Raw genomic sequence first — 23,190 nt, 5'->3', positions numbered from 1 at the left:
TTTTTTTGGCTGGAGAATTTTAAAGTAAATTACAGATATCATGACATCTCATTCCTCAGCATTTCAGTAGGCAGCTCTAGAAATAGAGACTTTCTCATATTACCACAATACTGTCATACCTAAGAAAATCAACAATTATTTTAAAAAATTTATCTAATATCTAGACTACATTCACATTGTCCCTCTTGTTCCTAAATTGTATTTTTATTGTTGGTTTGCTTGAGCCTGTGTTTGGCATTTGGATGTAATATTTTTTTATCTCTTTTAATGTACAACAGTCTCATGCTGTTCTCCCATTCTGTCCCCCTACACGGTTTTGTTTATTGCATTTAATTTTATAGAAATCGGTGCAATGCCCTCAAGTAACACATTCATCTTATTTTACTTATTTAATTCTATTCTATGTATTTCTTGTAAACTTGAAGTTAGAGGTAAAGGCTTGTTAGAACTGGGTTAAAATAATTTTGGCAAGAATACATCTTAGGTGATATAGACTGACGTAAAGTAGAATGAGAATTTGCCAGTTGGAAAACCCTTTAGACAGAGTCAAGTAGCTAATTTCAGATAAAATGTTTGTTTATAATTAGTAGTAGAATTTTGTCAAATAGAAGGCAAAATTAGATATGATCAGAGATGGTGGTAATGGATACATCTCTAGAAACCTGCTGGGTGTCTCTCAAGGATTTTTAGTTAACCTACATGCAGTCTTTACAGTTTTCACCAATTAGAAAGTCATTTTTACAATAAATAATGTTGCCTAGTGATACAGTTGACAGTCTGTATCCCAACCCAGTAGTTGAAGTGCTGGGAGAAAGTAACAAAGGATTTAAGCTTGTTAACCTTTCCTTCCAGAAGACTTCTTGGAGAAGGGAAGATTTAACAACAAAAAAACCCTATTGTGCTTTCTTTGGAGACTGCATTAACAACCATGGACCTTTTTCAAGAAACTGCATGTATCTATACATACATAAAATTTTGCATGCGATTTTATAGGATTCATAGTTTTTCCCTAAATTTTTCTTTGTAGGTAGAGTATATTTTAGTTTCTGGATAATACACGAATGAAGATTTAGTGCTGGCAACAGCAGGGTGCATTCTTGAAACAGTGAGTTGATCAGAGCAAGAGCCAGGGCACCTGTTCGATTGCTGGAAACTTAAATTGTTTAGTTTGGACAGACTCTTTTTTTTTTTTTTTTTTCTTTTAACAATTTTTCTTTTTGGCCACACTGCGCGGCATGTGGGATCTTAGTTCCCGGGCCAGTGATCAAACCCGGGCCCTCAGCAGTGAAAGCGCGGAGTCCTGACCACTGACCGCGAGGGAATTCCCTGGACAGACTCTTAAAATGTGAAAATTGTAGACCTTTTGGCCTCTTCTCCAACATTTACTTCTGTTGACTAACGGCCTTCCTTCCTCCACATTCATTTTAAAGTTCTTTTTTTTTCCTAGTCTTTTGTGAAATCAATCTCTTTCTCTCGTTCTTTTCTCTGCTTTCTCTTTCTACCTAAATTTAGATATTCAGAGTTTTCTTTAGCCCTCTTCTCTTTTTAATTTTTACTTTTACATTAAGATCACTTTAGTTATCACCTGTTTGTTGATGATTCCTAAATCTCTCTTATGCCTTGGGTGGAGCTCCTGACTTCTATTTATCACTGTTTACATGTTCACTAGAATGTTCTATAAACATTAAGTGAAAAAATTCCCCAATTGCTCTCACTTCCACTAACTGTAGTTCTCCTTTTGTATTTTCTCTCTCATCTACTGGCATCACCACCCAAACTCTTTTCCTCCTGTATTTCACTGTTGTGTTAAGTCCTTGTATGCATTTTTGTATTTATTCACCACAGTTGTCTTTTAAATCCTAAATAATCTCCTTTTACAGATGAAGCAATTGAATAATTTTGCCTCAGAATCACACTGTTAGCATAGGCAGTGCTGAGATATAAACTTAGGTCTGTCTAATACTAGATCTCATATTTCTTACCACAGTTATACTACTACCACTCACTTCTGTGACTTTAATCTAAAAAAATTAAGGATGTACCTGTAAGGTTTGACTATAAGAATATTTATTTCAGAGTTTATAAGAAGAAGCAAATTCAATCTCCAACAATAGGGTTTCCATTAAATCCATTATAGAACATTTTACAGAATATCATGTGGTCATTATACATCCTGTTTTAGACCAGTAGTTTTCATTTTGTATATCAAAGTCATATATGGGAACCCAGTATATGAGATAGATTTTTAATAAAAGTAGTGTTTGAAAGAGGTGGAAGCCCTAGCGGGTCTCATGAACTGCTGTCTGTAAGGGTTCTTGAGGGGATGTTATGGTACAGGATTTGAAAGTTTTAATTTTTTCAAATATAGTAATGAATTAGGAAAATAGTCATAATACAGTTAAGTGAAGAGAATAGTTAACAAAACTACATGTATAGTGTATCCCAATTTTGCTAAATATATATTTGAATTTACACATAACTAAAAGAATGGGAGGTTATACATCAAAATATGGACACTGGTTATTCTTTTGTTTGGTGATTATGAGTGATTTTAATTTTTCACGCATTTTCTACAATGAACAATAGTTTTGTAAATAGAGACTTTAAAAAGTCCTGAATGTGTTATTTTAAAAAAGGCAATAAAAAGTATAACCAAAACCCACTGCATATTATTAAGTACAAACACACACACACACACACACACACACACACACACACACACACACACACACACACACACACACAGCAAAAGAAGTAAATACTCCAGTGGCTGCTGTGCCGTGAACATTGGTTTGAAGCCCTTGAGTGCCCGTGTAAGCATAGGTCCATTACTCTACCTTTTGGACATCAACCTTGGATACTGATGCTATTTTCATGTGGGCTTTAGCATGTAGACTTCGGAGGCAAATTGCCTGGGTTTGAATACTGGCTCTGCTATTATTCATTATTTGATCTTGGACAAGTTCCCTAATAGGGCCTAAGTTTTCCCCAACTATGAAATGATACCTTATAGGGTGTTGTTAGGATTAGATGACTTAAATTCAATAACATGCTTAGAGCAATGCCTGGTTAGTAAGTGGTCAGTTATATAGTTGTTGTGATTATTATCATTCTTATCCTGAAGAGTTATTTCACCTCTAAACTCTCAGTTCATCTCGCTCCCCTAAAGTTAGCTGGGAATTCCAAAACTTTACAAGAGAAGTCATAGTTCTTATTCAGGTTAAGTTTCCCAAACAGGTCAGTGGTCAATATACTGTGTATTTATTTTTTCTAGCAAAATTCAGTAGCAACTGTACCTTATTTTATAAGGATTTATATGTTTTTATGGTATGATTTCTGCCTAGAAATTGTATAATGTGGTTATGATGGGGGTCCCCAAGACCACCCCCAAGTTCAGTGATTCACTAGAAGGACTCAGCATATGATTGTACTCATGACTATGATTTATTACAGTGAAAGGATACAAAGCAGAGTCGGCAAAGGGAAAAGGCACAAGGGGTAAAATCCAGAGAAAACCAGGTGTGAGCTTTTAAGAGTCTCTCTCAGTGGAGTCACAGGGGGTACCTTAATTTCTCAGCAGTGAGTTATGATGACACATGTGAAATGTCTACCAGGGGAGCTCATTAGAGACTCAGCCCCCAGGGTTTATACTGGGGGCTATTCAGGTAGGCACCCTCCACCTAGCATATACCAAAATTTCAGACTCCCAGAAAGAAAGTAGGTACTCAACATAAACCACATTGTTTGCAGAATTTAGGCACAGTGAGCTGTTCTTATCAGAGGATGGTGGGAACCCTCCTGAAATCTAAGTTCTCAGATGCCAGCGAACGGCCAACCTTGCAAGCAGGCCTTTCTAAGGATAGCAGTCTCAGGCCTGCTGTGTTAACTCTTTTCTCAACAGAGCTATATTATAAAATGTATTTCACCTAAGAAACTAATACCAACAAATCTATGAGTTTTGAAAACAGCTTTACTGAGATATGATACACCGTAAAATTTACCCATTTAAAGTAAAAAGTGCAGTGATTTTTAGTTTATTTACAGAGTTGCGCAGTCATCGGCACAATCTAATTTTAGAACATTTTCATCATCCCTGAAAAGAAACCCCATTTCCATGAGTAGTCATTCCCATTTCTACTTGTCCCCCCCCCTCTCCCTGATTCTTACTCCCATCCCCAGGCAACCACTAATTTACTTTCTGTCTCTGGGATAAATCTATATGTTTAATAGTATTTTCACCTCTATTTCATCTCTGTTATTAATGGCTTTGTAAGATGGTAGTTCAAAAATCATTCAAGGGTATCTGTCTTTCAGTATGTGTCAAAGAGTCATTGTGAGTCTCTCTGGTCGTCTCTAAGTCCAGAGCTTTACCAAGAGCAGTCATCATCAAAATTGCTATTACATGAATTTGTGGTATTTAATGAAATAATTCATTATAAAGGCTCTTGTCTTTGTAAACGTCATTCTCACCATTTAAGAAGTATGTTTTACAATTGGTTGAGGCTTACCAGTGAGAATTTCGTTACTTACTTGGTTAACACTGAGTTCTTTCTTGGTACCTTTTTGCTGTAAGATAGATAGGGATTCATGTAGAGAATTGGATGAGGTTGGGAGAGGTAGCTGCACTATTGCCATTGGGATGTAGAGAGGCAAAAAGGTATGTATATATTGCTAGGAGGAAAAGGGCAAAAAGTATTACTTTATAATAAATGGCCATTTTTAAAAAGTATTCTCTAATGTGGGTATAATATTCAAGAATAAATAAAAAGTAAATTTACAAATTATAAAGTTCTTTGTAAAAAATTTTAAATCAAAGGTGCTTGTGCATTTTTTAATCATTATTTTGATTGAAATCTTGCTTGTCCCATAACTGAGTTGGTAGACAAGCTGTACTATAAACTGAGAACTGTGGGAGGATCTTTATTTTGTGGCTAAAACATAGAACTTAAGTCACCATGAGTTATGTAGGTATTGACTAGCACTGGGTATTTACCTAAATGTCCAAATCTGTGTAAACAGTTATGCTTTTGAAATACAAGTTTCATTTTAATCTTAATCCATGTTTGTAATTAAGAGATACTTTTGGACATCAGGAACTCATGTATCAAATAACTTATTTTCAGGGACAGTGCACCAGAACTTATTGTTACTCATCTCCTTGTCTTCCAGGTGATTTTACAGCGAGATGCTGCTCTCCATCGGGATGCTCATGCTGTCGGCCACACAAGTCTATACCATCTTGACTGTCCAGCTGTTTGCATTCCTAAACCTACTGCCTGTAGAAGCGGACATTTTAGCAGTAAGTAAATTTAAACAGTAAAATTTATTCATGTCTAAAAACATCCCTTAAGAAAAAGAAAAGTTTTTAAAAATACCTAAATTACGGAGTGTTATACAATAACAAAATAATGGAATCTTACAAAGTGTTTACAACATACAGGTGCACGTGCATAGCTATTACTTGAAAGTGGGGGACCTTGCTCATTATTTTATTGCTTGATGTTTACTAAGATCTCATGTACAATAAGTACGTGATAAATGTTGTTGCTCTTGAGAGTGTGTGCTGTCTTGAGTGCTGATGAGCACATATATTTAAATGCTGTGTGTTTTATGTAGAATCTTACTGTTTTTCTTGGTAATTGGTGTATCTGTAATGACTTTGGTAGTGATATTTTAAAAAATTGTACAAGATGTCCATAGAAAATTTCAACCTAAAGTTAACATTAATGAGTCAGAAGAGAAGCATAATGGTCTTATCTCTTTTCTTTTCCTTTCTTAAGAGTTTTATTAATACTTTTCCTTGGTTTAAATTACGTCATGGACAACGAAGGTATTAACAAATCTCTTGACCCTGTCAGTTTATTTTGCACGATGTACAATCTCAGAAAATTTTATATGAATAACATTTAATCTGTACAAAATTATCTTTTCATTTGATAATTCTCATGAATTCCTTATATAGTGATGAACTAGTTCAGGAGTATAAAGTGTATCAAAGTAACCTAAAATATTTCTGGCATCTCTCTTTTTATAAGATAAATGTATAAATCATTGTGATTTTCCAGGGGCTCTTTGAGAAATCCCAAAGATAATTTTAATTTTGAAAGACATCTAATACTCATTTTGGCAGCACATAAACTAAAATTGGAATGATGTAGAGAAGATTAGCATGGCCCCTGCACAAGTATGACATGGAAATTTGTAAAGTGTTCCATATTTTTTCAGCAAATGGTGCCAGGAAAATTGAATATTCACATGCAAAAGAATGAAGTTGAGCTCTTACCTTACACCATATACAAAAGTTTAACTTAAATTGAATCAAAGACCTAAACATAAGAGCTAATACTAAAAAAACACTTAAGAGAAAACATATGGGAAAAGCTTCATGAGTTTGGATTTGGCAATGATTTCTGGGATATAACACCAAAAGCACAGGTAAAAAAGAAAAAACTAGATAAATTGGACTACATCAACATTTAAAACATTTGTGCATTCAAAGAACATATCAAGAGAGTGAAGAAGAAACGCATGGAATGGGAGAAAATATTTGCAAATCATATATCTAATTGGGGGTAACATCTAGAATATATAAAGAACTCCTAGTATATAACAACAAAAAAATAAATAACTAGATTTAAACATGGACCAAAAAATTGAATAGACAGTTCTCCAAAGAAGATGTACAAATGACCAGGAAGCACAAGAAAAAATGTTCAAATCACTAATTATTAGAGAAATGCAAATCAAAACCACAACGAGATATCATATCATAACCATTAGGATGGCTGTTGTCAAAAACCAGAAAATAAGCATTGACAAACATGTGGAGAAGCTGGAACCCTTGGCATTGTTGGTGTGAATATAAAATGGTGCAGCCACTATGGAAATTGGTATAATGGTTGCTCACAGACCCGTGGATTTGCTCTTCTTATTGGACAGGCTTCCATTTGGACGAATTCTGCTGAGGGTCACCAAAAACCTGATGAGTTTTTCCTTCCATCTTGACTTTTTAATCTTGAGAGCTTGGCTTCCATCCAGACTGTTCACTCTGGTTTTCTGCCATCGATCCACTCTGAGCCTGGAGTTTTCTTTATACAGTCGACCCTTGAACAACACAGGTTTGAACTGCGCAGGTCCACTTACATGCAAATTTTTTCCAGTGAATATATTGGATTTTTTTTTTTTTTTTTTTTTAGATTTGTGACAGTTTGAAAAAACTTGCAGGCCAATTGTGTAGCCTTTCAGCCAAGTTCGCATCTTTCATTTCACCATTTCCTCAGACATTTCCTCCATATGGTCAGTTCTGGAGCCTGGGAAGTCCAAGATCCCGGTGCCAGCAGATTTGGTTCTTGGTGAAGACCCTCTTCCTGGCTTACAGATGGCCACCTTGCTGCTGTGTCCTCACGTGGTGACAGAAGCAGGAAGCTCTAGTCTATCTTCCTCTTCTTATAAGGACACAAATCCCATCATGGTGACTCCACCCTCATAACCTCACCTAAACCTAATTACCTCCCAAAGACCTCACTTCCTAGGACGATCACATTTCCTTAGGGCTTCAATATATGAATTTTGGGGGGACACAAACATTCAGTCCTTAACAGTAGGTACTTAAGCCAAGTCCTCTGAACTTGGGGAAAGGATGGGAGAGTTGGGGCTTGGGTATTCCTCTGTAAGTCTCCCATGATGTATGTCTGAAGCAAGGTCCTGGAGCAACACCGTATCTTGTGAGGCAGATGCATAATGGCCTTATGTTTGATGGTGGATAGCAGAGTTTTTAGAGAAGAAGGTTGCTCCTCAAAACCTTTGTAGTCCTTTCTGGGCTACCGTCTTCCTGTCCTCTACACTAGGAAGTGTATATATTTCCTATTTCTCATTTATGTGAAGCTAGAAAAGAAGAATTAACTGTATCTGTATGTGTGATGTGTGTGTGTGTACGCCTGTACTCGAGGTACCGTGCAAAGGATTTACTGGTTTTTCTTTCTGGGTGCAAGCGATTTGCTTAATGACATTAAGTGAGAAATAGAAGGGTCAGAATTGTTGCTGACCAAAGCTTAATGTGGTCCTCAGCCATGCTTTTTCATACTGTAGCACTTGTGGAAGGGCCTAGAATCATTGTAGAACTTGAGAGAGCCAGGCTGGTTTCTATACCATAGCTTTTTGAGGGCATAGCACATCTAATCCCTATGAGATTTCTCACCCTCTGTTACCCTCTTAGGAAACTGGCTGATTAGATTTTTCTAGAATAGTCTTCCTCTTTTTGAGATGGAGTGGAAGTAGAACCTTTAAAGGACCGAGTCCATTGCTATTCAAATCTCTTCTCTAAATTGGTCCCCGAAGTCCTTGGATTAGTTTTTGAAATGAGGTAGAGGATTTATAGACTGAACAGGGAACGGAGTTCTCCTTGTCTCTCTTTTCTCCTTTGTTTTTTCATTCTCTCCCTCTTTTTTTTTTTTTTGCGGTACGCGGGCCTCTCACTATTGTGGCCTCTCGGGTTGCGGAGCACAGGCTCCGGACGCGCAGGCGCAGCGGCCACGGCTCACGGGCCCAGCCGCTCGGCGGCACGTGGGATCCTCCCGGACCGGGGCACGAACGCGTGTCCCTGCATCGGCAGGCAGACTCTCAACCACTGCGCCACCCGGAAAGCCTGAATGGTTCATTTTTTAAATTTTTTTTTTTGCGGTACGCGGGCCTCTCACTGTTGTGGCCTCTCCCGTTGCGGAGCACAGGCTCTGGACGCGCAGGCGCAGCGGCCATGGCTCACGGGGCCAGCCGCTCCGCGGCACGTGGGATCCTCCCGGACCGGAGCACGAACCCGTGTCCCCTGCATCGACAGGCGGACTCTCAACCACTGCGCCACCAGGGAAGCCCTCTCCCTCTTTTTTCCTCTGTTGCTTCTAACATCTGCCACTCCTTGTCTCCTTTCTTTTTCACCTGAAGTGAACTGTTATTCTGTGGTTCAGCTATGTGATGGGTTAAATGATTTTCAGTGGACTGCTCTGGGAACTTGACTAGCTATGTGATATGGATCAAATTACTTAGTCACTATAAATACCTCCGTTTTTTAATTTGTAAACTAGAGTGTTGTAGTGATGATTAAATAAGGTAAACTGCTTAGAACAGTATCTGACACATAGTAAATGTTTTGTCTTTGCCATCTTCTTTATAATTAACATTCTCATCATCTTTCACTCACTCCCTTGAGTAGTGTATGTGACTGCCTAAGTTGTATTTTTTAACGCAGATACAAAACAAAAAGACATAGAAGAATAATCAGTCCCTGCCAGCAGTGTTCCCTGTGCCTCGGGCAGGTAGGTGTGGAATGTATGTTGTCATCTAGTGAAGGAACTATCCCTGAGAGCTGCGTAAATCTGGTCTTTATGTTGACACCTAAGATAGAGGCTGACAGGAATGCAGAGGTAGCTGGTGGGAAGTGGGCTGTGGAGTCATGTAACTAGGAAAAAGGGGAACTAAAACTTGAGGCAGAGGAACTAGGTATGGTAACACAGTCATTCAAAGAAAGTGAGTCAAGAGGTAGAAAATATTAGCTCTTTCTTTTAGCTGAATAAGAACATCCCTGAAATCTGGGATAATAATAAAATTTAAATATGTTGGATATCAGGTTGATTCTAGTTCTATTTTGGACAGGTATTAGTATGTTGCTTTTGAAAAGATAAAGTCAGTTTCAGTCATGCTATTGGTATGCCAAATGATTTTATTTTTGGCAGTTGAATTCTCCCACTTGACTGTTAATTCCCTGACAACAGTATTTGTCCAACTGGTTGGTGAGTTTTAAGAGGATATGGAGATGCTACTATATAGTATGTTGCTGACTAGTTGGTAAGCCCCTTAGATCATGGGTACCTGGAAGGCAGGACTGTGTCTTACTGAACTTTATGTTTCTGGTACCTAGTAAGAGTTACACAGTAGGAATTCAATAAATATTTGAGTTGATTAATAGCTTTTCCTTGGAGATTTAGTTCTTTCATATTTTCTTTTCTTTCTTTCTTTCTTTCTTTTTTTTTTTTTTTTTTTTTTTTGTGGTACGCGGGCCTCTCACTGTCGTGGCCTCTCCCGTCGCGGAGCACAGACTCCGGACGCGCAGGCTCAGCGGCCATGGCTCACGGGCCCAGCCGCTCCGCGGCATGTAGGATCTTCCCGGACCGGGGCACGAACCTGCGTCCCCTGCCTCGGCAGGTGGACTCTCAACCACTGCGCCACCAGGGAAGCCCAATCTTTTCTTTTTTTTAATTTCAATTTTTTTGGCTGTGCCTCATGGCATGCAGGATCTTAGTTCCTTGACCAGGGATCGAACCTGTGCCCCCTGCAGTGGAAGTGCAGAGTCTTAACCACTGGACCGCCAGGGAAGCCCTTCATATTTTCTTTTAATACCATTTATTCCTTGGAACTTTAGATTATTGGGTTTTTAAAATTAGCAATTCATTCTCTTTTCATCTCTTATTGTTTCTCTTTTCTTTAACCCTTAAAGGAAATATGAAGTTATTAATTATGTAGGTTCATAGCTAGAAACATGGAGCTTTAGAATTGGCAGGGGCATATTTAATTCTGTTGTAGGGATTTGTTAGAGATTTCGTTGCTTGGTAGGTGTTTGTGGGGGTCAGTGGGCAGAGTTAGGAGAGAAGCACCCAGTGGTTGGTGGTGTGAATGGATTGGATTACATAGCAAAGTAGTTAAGAGCTCCAGCAATGGGAGTTACAGTCTGGGTTGAATTCCAGTTCTACCACTCTGTAGTTCCATGACCTTGGGCAAATTACCTAACATCTCTTAAATTTCAGTTTACTTATGAAAATGAGATTGGAGGAGAGACAGTGTAGGGCAATGGGTTAAGAGCCAGGGATCTGAGGCCAGACTGCCTGGATTAGAATCCTGGTTCTTATTTACTAGAGCAAGTTATTTTCAAGCGGAGTATTTTTATTCTGTAGTCAGTCAATCTGTAAAATGAGAATGATGATAATAGTGGCCGACTTTATAGGATTGTCATAAGGATTAAATAAGTGAATACCTGTTAGGTGTTTAGCATGATGTCATAGGTGCTCCATAATTGTTAGCTATTTGTTACTTTCTGAATTGAATTAAACCTTCTGTTAAGGCTGCTGTCAAAGAGGAGAACTGGTTAAGAGAAGACCTCTTCAAAATAAGTAAAGTTGCAACATGGTAATCAATGAGAGTGGGATTCCAGAGAGGAATAATTTTTTTTTCTGTTTCAAAAATTTTAACAGTGAGTGTGCTTTAATTTCATGAGCAGCAGTGTTCCTCCTGCCTCCCAGCATACTAAAAAAGAAAGCACTTTTGTATTAAAGATGTTTCTGTTTGTCTTGTTCATGATAGAAACTTTTTTAAAAAAATTTAAACAATATGATTGTAAAAATCAGTGTGAGCAAAGTTAACAAACTGCCTTCCTGAGGAAAGGCAAAGCAGTTTCAAAATGAGTCTCTCTCAATAACAAAACTTATTCCAAGTCAGTGTAACAAGTACTGTAGTTCAAGCTAGATATTTTATTTCTGAAATTCTAACCAAAAACGTGAACTCAGTAATAAGAAGTAATAAAAATAATAGGAAGTGATCAAAGAGTACCTTAGTACAGTTGTAGATTTTCCATTTCCTAATTTTTTTATTTTTCAAAGTAAACATAATTTATTATACTCTTATCTCTGGAATAATTTCCGAAAATGGGGAGAAAGAGTATAATTACCATGATAATCAAACAAATGCATTAGTACTAATTCTCGAGATATAACCCAAACCAGCAATCTACATAAGAATCTAGTTAACATTCTCTGATCTGATATCAAATCAATAATAAGTGTGAAAAGTCATTCAGTCCATTGAAACCAAAATGAAAAAGATAACTTTACCCCACACAATTAGAAATGTTTCTAGTAGACTCACTTAAAATCATGTCCTGTGATCTATATGTCCTGTGATCTATAGGCTGTCCTTCCCACCAAACAACCTCCCTTGATCCATCCTCAGGTGCAGTAAAAAGTCAGTCAAATTCAGCAACTCAGGGAAACATTGACGTGGAAAAGGAGTTAGTTACATCACCAAAAAGAGACCTAAAGCTCATAAGTTTATAAAACCCACCCATAAATTCTTTCTCTATCAATAAAGCAAGGAAAGTGGGAAGAACTCTTTAGTTTTCTTAGTTTTTATTTCCAAAACTTAAATAAAAAAAAATATTATGTACACCTTTTTTTTAAACATCTTTATTGGAGTATAGTTGCTTTACAATGTTGTGTTAGTTTCTGGTGTATAACAAAGTGAATCAGCTATATGTATACATATATCCCCATATCCCCTCCCTCTTGCATCTCCCTCCCACCCTCCCTATCCCACCCCTCTAGGAGGTCACACAGCACCAAGCTGATCTCCCTGTGCTATGCGGCTGCTTCCCACTAGCTATCTCTTTTACATTTGGTAATGTATATATGTCACTGCTACTCTCTCACTTCGTCCCAGCTTACCCTTCCCCCTCCCCGTGTCCTCTAGTCCATTCTCTATGTCTGCGTCTTTATTCCTGTCCTGCCCCTAGGTTCTTCAGAACCAATTTTTTTTTTTTTTTTTTAGATTCCATATGTATGTGTTAGCATCCTGTATTTGCTTTTCTCTTTCTGACTTACTTCACTCTGTATGACAGACTCTAGGTCCATCCACCTCACTACAAATAACTCAATTTCGTTTCTTTCTATGGCTGAGTAATATTCCATTGTATATATGTGCCATATCTTCTTTATCCATTCATCTGTTGAGGGACACTTAGGTTGCTTCCATGTCCTGGCTTTTGTAAATAGTACTGCAATGAATGTTGTGGTACATGACTTTTTTTTTTTTTTTTTTTCGGTATGCGGGCCTCTCACTGTTGTGGCCTCTCCCGTTGCGGAGCACAGGTTCCGGACATGCAGGCTCAGTGGCCATGGCTCATGGGCCTAGCTGCTCTGTGGCATGTGGGATCCTCCCGGACCGGGGCATGAACCCGTGTTCCCTGCATCAGCAGGCAGACTCTCAACCACTGCGCCACCAGGGAAGCCCCATGACTCTTTTTGAATTATGAGTTTCTCCCGGTATATGCCCAGTAGTGGGGTTGCTGGGTATGATCAGTGTGAGGTGATACCTCATTGTAGTTTTGATTTGCATTTCTTTAATGATTAGTGATGTGGAGCATCCTTTCATTTGTTTGTTGGCAATCTGTATATCTTCTTTGGATGTCTGTTTAGGTCTTCTGCCCATGTTTGGATTGGGTTGTTTGTTTTTTTGATATTGAGCTACATGAACTGCTTATATATTTTGGAGATTAATCCTTTGTCAGTTGCTTCATTTGCAAATATTTTCTCCCATTCTGAGGGTTGTCTTTTTGTCTTGTTTATGGTTTCTTTTGCTGTGCAAAAGCTTTTAAGCTTCATTAGGTCCCCTTTGTTTATTTTTGTTTTTATTTCCATTTTCCTAGGAAGTAGGTCAAAAAAGGATCTTTCTGTGATTTATGTCATAGAGTGTTCTGCCTATGTTTTCCTCTAAGGGTTTTATAGTGTCTGGCCTTACATCGGGTCTTTAATCCATTTTTTTTTTTTTTTTTTTTTTTTTTTTTTGCGGTATGCGGGCCTCTCACTGTTGTGGCCTCTCCCGTTGCGGAGCACAGGCTCCGGACGCGCAGGCTCAGCGGCCATGGCTCACGGGCCCAGCCGCTCCACAGCATGTGGGATCTTCCCAGACCGGGGCACGAACCCACGTCCCCTGCATCGGCAGGCGGACTCTCAACCACTGCGCCACCAGGGAAGCCCAATCCATTTTGACTTTAATTTTTGTATGGTGTTAGGGATTGTTCTAATTTCATTCTTTTACGTGTAGCTGTCCAGTTTTCCCAGCACCACTTATTGAAGAGGCTGTCTTTTCTCCATTGTATATTCTTGCCTCTGTTCTCAAAGATAAGGTGACCTTGTGTGTGGGGGTTTATCTCTGGGCTTTCTATCCTGTTCCATTGATCTATATATCTGTTTTTGTGCCAGTACCATACTGTCTTGATTACTGTAGCTTTGTAGTATAGTCTGAAGTCTGGGAGCCCGATTCCTCCAGCTCTGTTTTTCTTTCTCAAGATTGCTTTGGCTCTTCAGGGTCTTTTGTGTTTCCATACAAATTGTGAAATTTTTTGCTTTAATTCTGTGAAAAATGCCATTGGTAGTTTGATAGGGATTGCATTGAATCTGTAGATTGCTTTGGGTAGTATAGTCATTTTCACAATGTTGATTCTTCCAATCTAAGAACGTGGTATATCTCTCCATCTGTTTGTATCATCTTTAATTTCTTTCATCAGCGTCTTATAGTTTTCTGCATACAGGTCTTTTGACTCCTTAGGTAGGTTTATTCCTAGGTATTTAATTCTTTTTGTTGCAATGGTAAGTGAGAGTGTTTCCTTAATTTCTTTTTCAGATTTTTCATCATTAGTGTATAGGAATGCAAGAGATTTCTGTGCATTAATGCATTAATTTTGTATCCTGCTACTTAACCAAATTCATTGAGTAAAACTAGTAGTTTTCTGGTAGCATCTTTAGGATTCTCTGTGTCTAGTATCATGTCATCTGCAAACAGTGACAGTTTTACTTCTTCTTTTCCGATTTGGATTCCTTTGATTTCTTTTTCTTCTCTGATTGCTGTGGCTGAAATGTCCAGAACTATGTTGAATAATAGTGGTGAGAGTGGGCAACCTTGTCTTGCTCCTGATCTTAGTGGAAATGGTTTCAATTTTTCACCACTGAGAATGATATTGGCTGTGGGTTTGTCATATACGGCCTTTGTTATATTGAGCTAAGTTTCCTCTATACCTACTTTCTGGAGGCTTTTTATTATAAATGGTGTTGAATTTTGTCAAAAGCTTTTTCTGCATCTATTGAGATGATCATATGGTTTTTATCCTTCAAGTTGTTAATATCGTGTATCACATTGATTGATTTGCATATATTGAAGAATCCTTGCATTCCTGGGATAAGCCCCGCTTGATAATGGTGTATGATCCTCTTAATGTGCTGTTGGAGTCTGTTTGCTAGTATTTTGTTGAGGATTTTTGCATCTGTGTTCATCAGTGATACTGGCCTGTAGTTTTTTTTTTTGTGACATCTTTTTAAAAAAAATTAATTTATTTATATTTTATTTTTGGCTGCATTGGGTCTTCATTACTGCGCATGGGCTGCCTCTGCTTGTGGCGAGCAGGGTTACTCTTCGTTGCAGTGCGCTGGCTTCTCACTGCGGTGGCTTCTCCTGTTGCGAAGCATGGGCTCTGGGTGCGCGGGCTTCAGTAGTTGTGGTGCACAGGCTTAGTTGCTCCGCGGCATGTAGCATCCTCAGACCAAGGCTTGAACCCGTGTACCCTGCATTGGCAGGCAGATTCTTAACCACTGTGCCACCAGGGGAAGTCCCTTTTTTGACACCTTTGTCTGGTTTTGGCATCAGGATGATGGTGGCCTCGTAGAATGAGTTTGGGAGTGTTCCTCCCTCTGCTATATTTTGGAAAAGCTTGAGGATTGGTGTTAGCTCTTCTGTAAATGTTTGATAGAATTTGCTTGTGAAGCCATCTGGTCCTGGGCTTTTGTTTGTTGGAAGATTTTTTTTGTTGTTGTTGTTGTTGTTTTTTGTGGTTCGCGGGCCTCTCACTGTTGTGGCCTCTCCCGTTGCGGAGCACAGGCTCCGGACGCGCAGGCTCAGCGGCCATGGCTCACGGGCCCAGCTGCTCCGCGACATGTGGGATCTTCCCGGACCGGGGCACGAACCCATGTCCCCTGCATCGGCAGGCGGATTCTCAACCACTGCGCCACCAGGGAAGCCCTGTTGGAAGATTTTTAATGACAGTTTCTATTTCAGTGCTTGTGATTGGTCTGTTTATATTTTGTATTTCTTCCTGGTTCAGTCTCGGAAGGTTTTGTTTTTCTAAGAATTTGTCCATTTCTTCCAGGCTGTCCATTTGATTGGCATATAGTTGCTTGTAGTAATCTCTCATAATCCTTTGTATTTCTGCCGTGTCTGTTGTTACTTCTCCTTTTTCATTTCTAAGTCTATTGATTTGAGTCTTTTCCATTTTTTTCTTGATGAATCTGGCTAATGGTTTATCAATTTTGTTTATCTTCTCAAAGAAACAGCTTTTAGTTTTATTGATCTTTGGTATTGTTTCCTTCATTTCTTTTTCATTTATTTCTGATCTGATCTTTATGATTTCTTTCCTCTGCTAACTTTGGGGTTTTTTTTTTGTTCTTCTTTCTATAATTGCTTTAGGTGTAAGGTTTGGTTGGTTTTTTGAGATTTTTCTTGTTTCTTGAGGTAGGATTGTATTCTATAAAAGTCCCTCTTAGAACTGCTTTTGCTGCATCCCATAGGTTTTGGGTCATCCTGATTTCATTGTCATTTGTGTCTAGGTTTTTTTTTTTATTTCCTCTTTGCTTTCTTGAGTGATCTCTTGGTTATTTAGTAGTATATTGTTTAGCTTCCATGTGTTTGTATTTGTTACAATTTTTTTTCCTGTAATTGATATCTAGTCTTATAGCATTGTGGTCGGAAAAGGTACTTAATACAATTTCAATTTTCTTAAATTTACCAAGGCTTGATATGTGACCCAAGATATGATCTATCCTGGAGAATGTTCCATGAGCAGTTGAGAAGAAAGTGTATTTGTTGTTTTGGAATGGTATGTTCTGTAAATATCAATTAAGTCCATCTTGTTTAATGTGTCATTTAAAGCCCGTGTTTCCTTATTGATTTACATTTTGGAAGATCTGTCTATTGGTGGAAGTGGGGTGTTAAAGTCGCCTCCTATTATTGTGTTACTGTCGTTTTCCCCTTTTATGGCTGTTAGCATTTGCCTTATGTATTGAGGTGCTCCTATGTTGAGTGCATATTTCCAATTGTTATATCTTCTTCTTGGATTGATCCCTTGATCATTATGTAGTGTCATTCTTTGTCTCTTGTAATAGTCTTTATTTTAAAGTCTATTTTGTCTGATATGAGAATTGCTACTCCAGCTTTCTTTTGATTTCCATTTGCATGGAATATCTTTTTCCATCCCCTCACTTTCAGTCTCTGTGTATCACTAGGTCTGAAGTGGGTCTCTTGTAGACAGCATATATATGGGTCTTGTTTTTATATCCATTCAGCCAGTTTGTGTCTTTTGGTTAGAACATTTAATCCATTTACATTTAAGGTAATTATTGATATGTCTGTTCCTATGACCATTTTCTTAATAGTTTTGGGTTTGTTTTTGTAGGTCTTTTCCATCTCTTGTGTTTCCTGCCTAGAGAAGTTCCTTTAGCATTTGTTGTAAAGCTGGTTTGGTGGTGCTGAATTCTCTTAGCTTCTGCTTGTCTGTAAAGGGTTTAATTTCTCTGTCAAATCTGGATGAGATCCTTGCTGGGTAGAGTAATCTTGGTTGTAGGTTTTTCCTTTTCATCACTTTAAATATGTCCTGCCACTCCCTTCTGTCTTGCAGAGTTTCTGCTGAACGATCAGCTGTTAACCATATGGGGATTCCCTTGTGTGTTATTTCCTGCTTTTCCCTTGCTGCTTTTAATATTTTTTCTTTGTATTTAATTTTTGATATTTTGATCAATATGTGTCTTGGTGTGTTTCTTCTTGGATTTATCCTGTATGGGACTCTCTGCACTTCCTGGACTTGATTATTTCCTTTCCCGTATTAGGGAAGTTTTCAACTATAATCTCTTTAAATATTTACTCAGTCCCTTTGTTCTTCTCTTCTTCTTCTTCTGGGACCCCTATAATTTGAATGTTGTTGCATTTAATGTTGTTCCAGAGGTCTCTGAGACTGTCCTTAATTCTTTTCATTCATTTTTCTTTATTCTGCTCTGCGATAATTATTTCCACTATTTTATCTTCCAGGTCACTTATCCATTTTTCTGCCTCAGTTTTTCTGCTCTTGATTCCTTATAGAGAATTTTAAATTTCATTTATTGAGTTGTTCATCATTGTTTGTTTGCTCTTTAGTTCTTTTAGGTCCTTGTTAAATGTTTCTTGTATTTTCTCCATTCTTTTTCCAAGATTTTGGATCATCTTTACTATCATTACTCTGAATTCTTTTTCAGGTAGACTGCCTACTTCCTCTTCATTTGTTTGGTCAGGTGCGTTTTTACCTTGCTACTTCAGGAGTTGTGTATTTCTCTGTCTTCTCATTTTGCTTAACTTACTGTGTTTGGGGTCTCCTTTTCCTTTTCACAGGCTGCAGGTTCCCAGTTCTCGTTGTTTTTGGTTTCTGCCCCCATTGGGTAAGGCTGGTTCAGTGGAGTGTAGGCTTTCTGGTGGAGTGGACTGGTGCCTGTGTTCTGGTGGATGAGGCTGGATCTTGTTTTTCTGGTGGGCAGGACTGCATCTGGTGGTGTGTTTTGGGGTGTCTGTGAACTTATTATGATTTTAGGCAGCCTCTCTGCTAATGGGTAGGGTTGTGTTCCTGTCTTGCTAGTTGTTTGGCATGGGGTGTCCAGCACTGGAGCTTGCTGGCTGTTGAGTAGAGCTGGGTCTTAGTGTTGAGGCAGAGATCTCTGACCGACTGATGTTACATGGGTCCGGGAGGTCTCTGGTGATCCAAAGTCCTGAACTTGGCTCTCCCACCTCAGAGGCTCAGGCCTGACACCGGGCCAGAGCACCAAGGCTCTGTCAGCCACACAGCTTTCCACAAGCAAACTGACTGCTTGTGTGCAATCTGGGTTTGTCACCTGGAGGAGTTTCTGCAAAGACCATATGAATTATTTATCAGCTTCCAAACTCCGGAACTCCACACTCCAGAGGCCCCCCTTCGGATGTGCTGCCTCTCCAAATTTTAAAAGTACATTTTTTAAAAAGTACTGCCTGTACACATCTGTTTTTTTTTTTTCTTTTTTGGTCTGTCTGTGTTGATCTAGATCTATTACTTATTTTACAGTGGTGTCTTTGGCCTTGGAGGAGTTAAATGACTTTGTCAAGTTCAAAGCTGATCATAATTGAATTGAATCAATTAAAGAAAGATGTTTTAATTAAGAGATTAAATGATACATTGTGATAATGAATATGAAAGCACTTTATGACTCTAAAGCATTGTGTAAACCATAGAGCACTCTGCAAATATGAATTATTTTTAAAGTAGGAAATTACTCTGAAGTACTGCTGGCCTCAAGGTATACTGCCAGGCTGATTATCCCAGAGGTAAAAGAGTGGATAGTTTCAGCAATCAAACTGATATGCTTGAATCACACGACTTACTGAATTAATTATAAACATACAGTGAGAAGCATAGGTAAAAGATGGGTATGTTAATACACTCAGGTTAGGATGCGAGTGGGAGGCAAGAGCCACACCACCTGAATCCTGTGTTTTCTGTTTTCAGTTTGTCTAGTCTCTGTGCTGCATCAGTTTTCCCTGGTGACAGTGTGGTCCCCAGGACCTGAGTTGAGCATGAGCAAGGGAACTGGACTGGTGGAAGGTGAAGGTGGATCCAGTGTTTGCTTTGCTCTGTTGCAGAGACTTGAGGTATTTACATCTGAACACCACTGTAGGTGGCTGTGAGCCTACAGGGCTGTTTATCCGGGTGTCTCAGGCAGATGGCATGTGAGGCTAGAATAAGGATCACCAGCGGGTGTTTGATTTAAGGACCACATAGCTATCGATCTGGATGTGTGACCTAATCCATGCTTTGTGACTATTTAAGGTTTGCTTCATCCTTCCGTCTTTTGCTGTCTATACATAACATTCTTGCTTTGTTCCATCCTTTTAATCTATATTCAAAACAAATGAGTTCTAGTTCTTCTGTCTTTGGCCTACAGTTTACTCACAAGTATCTTAACTTCTGTTATATCATATAAATTTCACCTGTGTTTCAAAAGTTACTTGTTTACTGTTTGCTTAGTTCATCTATAGTCCTTGTTTCTCTTGTTTTCTTTAAAGCACATTGAATATAGCATCTTAAATAATACAGCAAGCTCACTTCACAATTATTATTATCTTCTAAAAGCACAGCAGAGGTAGAGGACTGATAAATCTTGTAGCATAGGAATCTGTATCTATAAGGAAGGGGAAAGTTGTTAAAGAGTTTGAATACCTTCAGCTCTCTCTATGTATGTATTTCATTGAGTTTAGTCCTTTCATTGTTCAGCCCTGGATAAAAGTGTTCAGATTACTTAAAAAATGGCAGTATCTTAAACGTATGATTTGATACTCCTCCTTTCTCTGGGGGAAAGGCATCTTTCAAAGCTATTGTCAGAAATCCTGTAAATCTCTTCTATTAAATTAGACCCTTATAGAGAAAATAAAATGGAACTCTTGCTGGAAAATAATCTGTCTAGAAAATTTCTTGTTAGGGAATTGTCTATGGGGAAAAACTCAGAAAAACAGTAGGTGGTTTAATGTTATAGAATTATTGCTTCTGTTTAATAATACTTACATGAAATCAGAATCCAATTTAAGCAGTTGTTTATGTAGTAAATTGTATACATTCCTTTCTATTTTAGTGGATGTGCATTTACAAAGTTGATTTTATTGTGATAAGCTGTGATAGTAAATCAAAATCGTGGAAATGACAACTTAAATAATTTGACAGACTTTTTATTTTTAATGCTATGTGTACATTGGTTGTAACTTGATTGTTTTTAATTTTATATTTAGTATAATTTTGAAAACGCGTCTCAGACATTTGATGACCTTCCAGCAAGATTCGGTTATAGACTTCCAGCTGAAGGTTTAAAGGTAAGAAAATAGTAATATATAATTAAAGGTACAGGATATTTAATAAGGTGATCTTTATTTATCTTTGTTTAAAGAATGAAAGTATTTCTATTATCATAAAACTTATACATGTTCATTCGTAAAGACTATTCAAAAGGTATGAAGAAGAAAGTGAAAATCACCTATGATTGTATTATTCTGAACTAGCTGCTGTTAACATTTGGTATATGATATTTCAAACCTGTTTTCTAGAATACGTGCCATGTGTGTGTTTGTAGATATACATGTGCATATATAGGTACAAATATATGTGCATATATATTTATGTACATATATTATGAATCTGTGTTTAATACTAATAGAAATATGCCACTTCGTTACCTGCCTTTTTTACTTTATTGTAAATCTAGAACATCTTTTCATGCTAATAGACAAGGATCTGCACTTTTATTTGCTGTGGCTGCATGGTTTTGCCATATCATGAAATACTGTGTATTTTTTTTTAAGTTATCAACTTCTCATTTTATTATTTATTTATTTTTGATGTTGGGGGTAGGAGTTTATTAATTTATTAATTTATTTTTGCTGTGTTGGGACTTTGTTTCTGTGCCAGGGCTTTCTCCAGTTGTGGCAAGCGGGGGCCACTCTTCATCGCGGTGCGCGGGCCTCTCACTGTTGCGGCCTCTCTTGTTGCGGGGCACAGGCTCCAGATGCGCAGGCTCAGTAGTTGTGGCTCACGGGCCTAGTTGCTCCGCGGCATGTGGGAACTTCCCAGACCAGGGCTCGAACCCATGTCCCCTGCATTGGTAGGCAGACTCTCAACCACTGCACCACCAGGGAAGCCCCTATACTGTGTATTTTTGAGCATTGGTTTGTTTAACTTTTTTTACAGTGGATATTTAGCTTGTCCAGTTTTTGCTAATACACTTTGCCCATTTTTAAATTAAGATGTCCACTCTTATTGATTTCTAAGAATAATTTATATATTAAAAGTGCCAATCTGTTGTTTGCCATATATGCCTCAGATCGTTTTTCTGTTTGTCCTTCATCTTTTAATTTTAAAGTGTCAGAAGTTTTGTTTATGTAGTTAAATATTGTTATCTTTCCCTTCTACCTCTGGAGTCATGCTTAGAAGTTCCTTCCCTATTCCAAGATAATATAAGATTTTTATATTATGTAAGTTAGAGTACATGAAATTGTGTATATATGTACCACAGAAAGTTTTCAGTTTGTTCTTTCTTTCTTTATTTTTTAACTGACAAAGCAAAAGACTTTATTGGAAAGGGGTGCCCGGGTAGAGAGCAGCAGGGTGAGGGAACCCAGGAGAACCGTTCAACCACTTGGCTCAAGGTCTCAGGTTTTATGGTAATGGGGTTAGTTTCAGGGTTGTCTCTGGCCAATCTTGCTTTTGCCCCATATTTGGTCTGACTCAGGGTCCTTCCTGGTGGCACATGTATCTCTCAGCCAAGATGGATTCCTGTTCTAACTTTCTTAAAATTCCTTATTTAAGTACCATAAAACTGTTATTCTCATTTAGGGTAGCAGGTATCTCCGAGAGGGACATACCAGTTTTTAATTGTTTAAAGATTTTAAATTATTAAAGAAATTCCCAACATTGTATAACTATTTGTCATTGTAAATTTAAAAAAAAAAAAATTATTTATTTATTTATTTTGGGCTGTGTCGGGTCTTAGTTGCTGCAGCACGCGGGATCTTTCGTCGCAGTGTGCGGGCTTCTCTCTAGTTGTGGCATGTGGGCTCAGTTGCCCTGCGTCATGTGGGATCTTAGTTCCCTGATCAGGGATTGAACCCACGTCCCCTGCATTGGAAGGCGGATTCCTAACCACTGGACCACCGGGGAAGTCCCCTGTAAAAATATTTAAACAGAAAAGAAGTATACAGAGGAAAAAGGAAAAAACCTTCCTGTACCCCTTCCTCATCTATACATATTAATACCCCTTCCTCTTCAGAGTCCAGCCTCAGGGTGTTAATGTGCTCTTAGATCCTTTTCTAAATATGTAGTGCTTTTTAGTTCATAAATTTATGAACTTGTGAAGTTCATAAATGGTTATCATTTGTGAATAAGAAAGGTTTCTTAATTTTTATAAGGAAACCCATTCTAGCTAATTTACCTAGAAAGGGATTTATGAAGGGATAAAGATGTTCAGAGTATCATAGTCTGGAGAAGCATTTTCCAAACTGTTTCAGGAATAAAACCCAGAAGCACCTTGTAGAACTGGCTTGATGAAAGATTGATGGCAACCACTGACTCCCAGAGAAAAACACATCACCTTGTCTCTGATCAGGAAGCCTCTGTGGTCTTAAAACAATCTGCCTCTATTGCTACCCAAGTTAATCAAAGAGATACCCTTTCTTTCCTTTCTTCACCCATTTAAAAAAAATATCTTTATTGGAGTATAATTTCTTTACAGTGTTGTGTTAGTTTCTGCTCTACAACAGAGTGAATCAGCTATATGTATATCCCCATACCCC

General features: G+C 38.2%; 1 protein-coding gene and 1 non-coding gene across 5 annotated transcripts in view; both read left to right on the top strand.

The window, feature by feature from the left end:
• Positions 1-23,190, top strand: part of RNF13 (ring finger protein 13) — a 161,916-nt gene that overhangs the window by 31,624 nt on the left and 107,102 nt on the right. For all 4 annotated transcript variants that reach the window (XM_059064203.2, XM_067033594.1, XM_067033595.1 and 1 more), the window contains exons 2-3: positions 5,170-5,299; positions 20,638-20,718. In XM_059064203.2, the coding sequence (XP_058920186.1) occupies positions 5,186-5,299; positions 20,638-20,718 (195 nt within the window). In that variant the 5' untranslated portion in view covers positions 5,170-5,185. The remainder of the gene's footprint in view (positions 1-5,169; positions 5,300-20,637; positions 20,719-23,190) is intronic.
• On the top strand, positions 6,115-6,221 carry LOC131757925 (U6 spliceosomal RNA). Its single transcript, XR_009336070.1, has one exon. It is a non-coding gene; the product is annotated as a U6 spliceosomal RNA (small nuclear RNA).

This window comes from Kogia breviceps, chromosome 5, assembly GCF_026419965.1.
Source record: "Kogia breviceps isolate mKogBre1 chromosome 5, mKogBre1 haplotype 1, whole genome shotgun sequence".
NCBI lineage: Eukaryota > Metazoa > Chordata > Mammalia > Artiodactyla > Physeteridae > Kogia > Kogia breviceps.
Note: the sequence above shows the minus strand (reverse complement) of the source record. Positions and strands in the feature narration are given on the sequence as shown.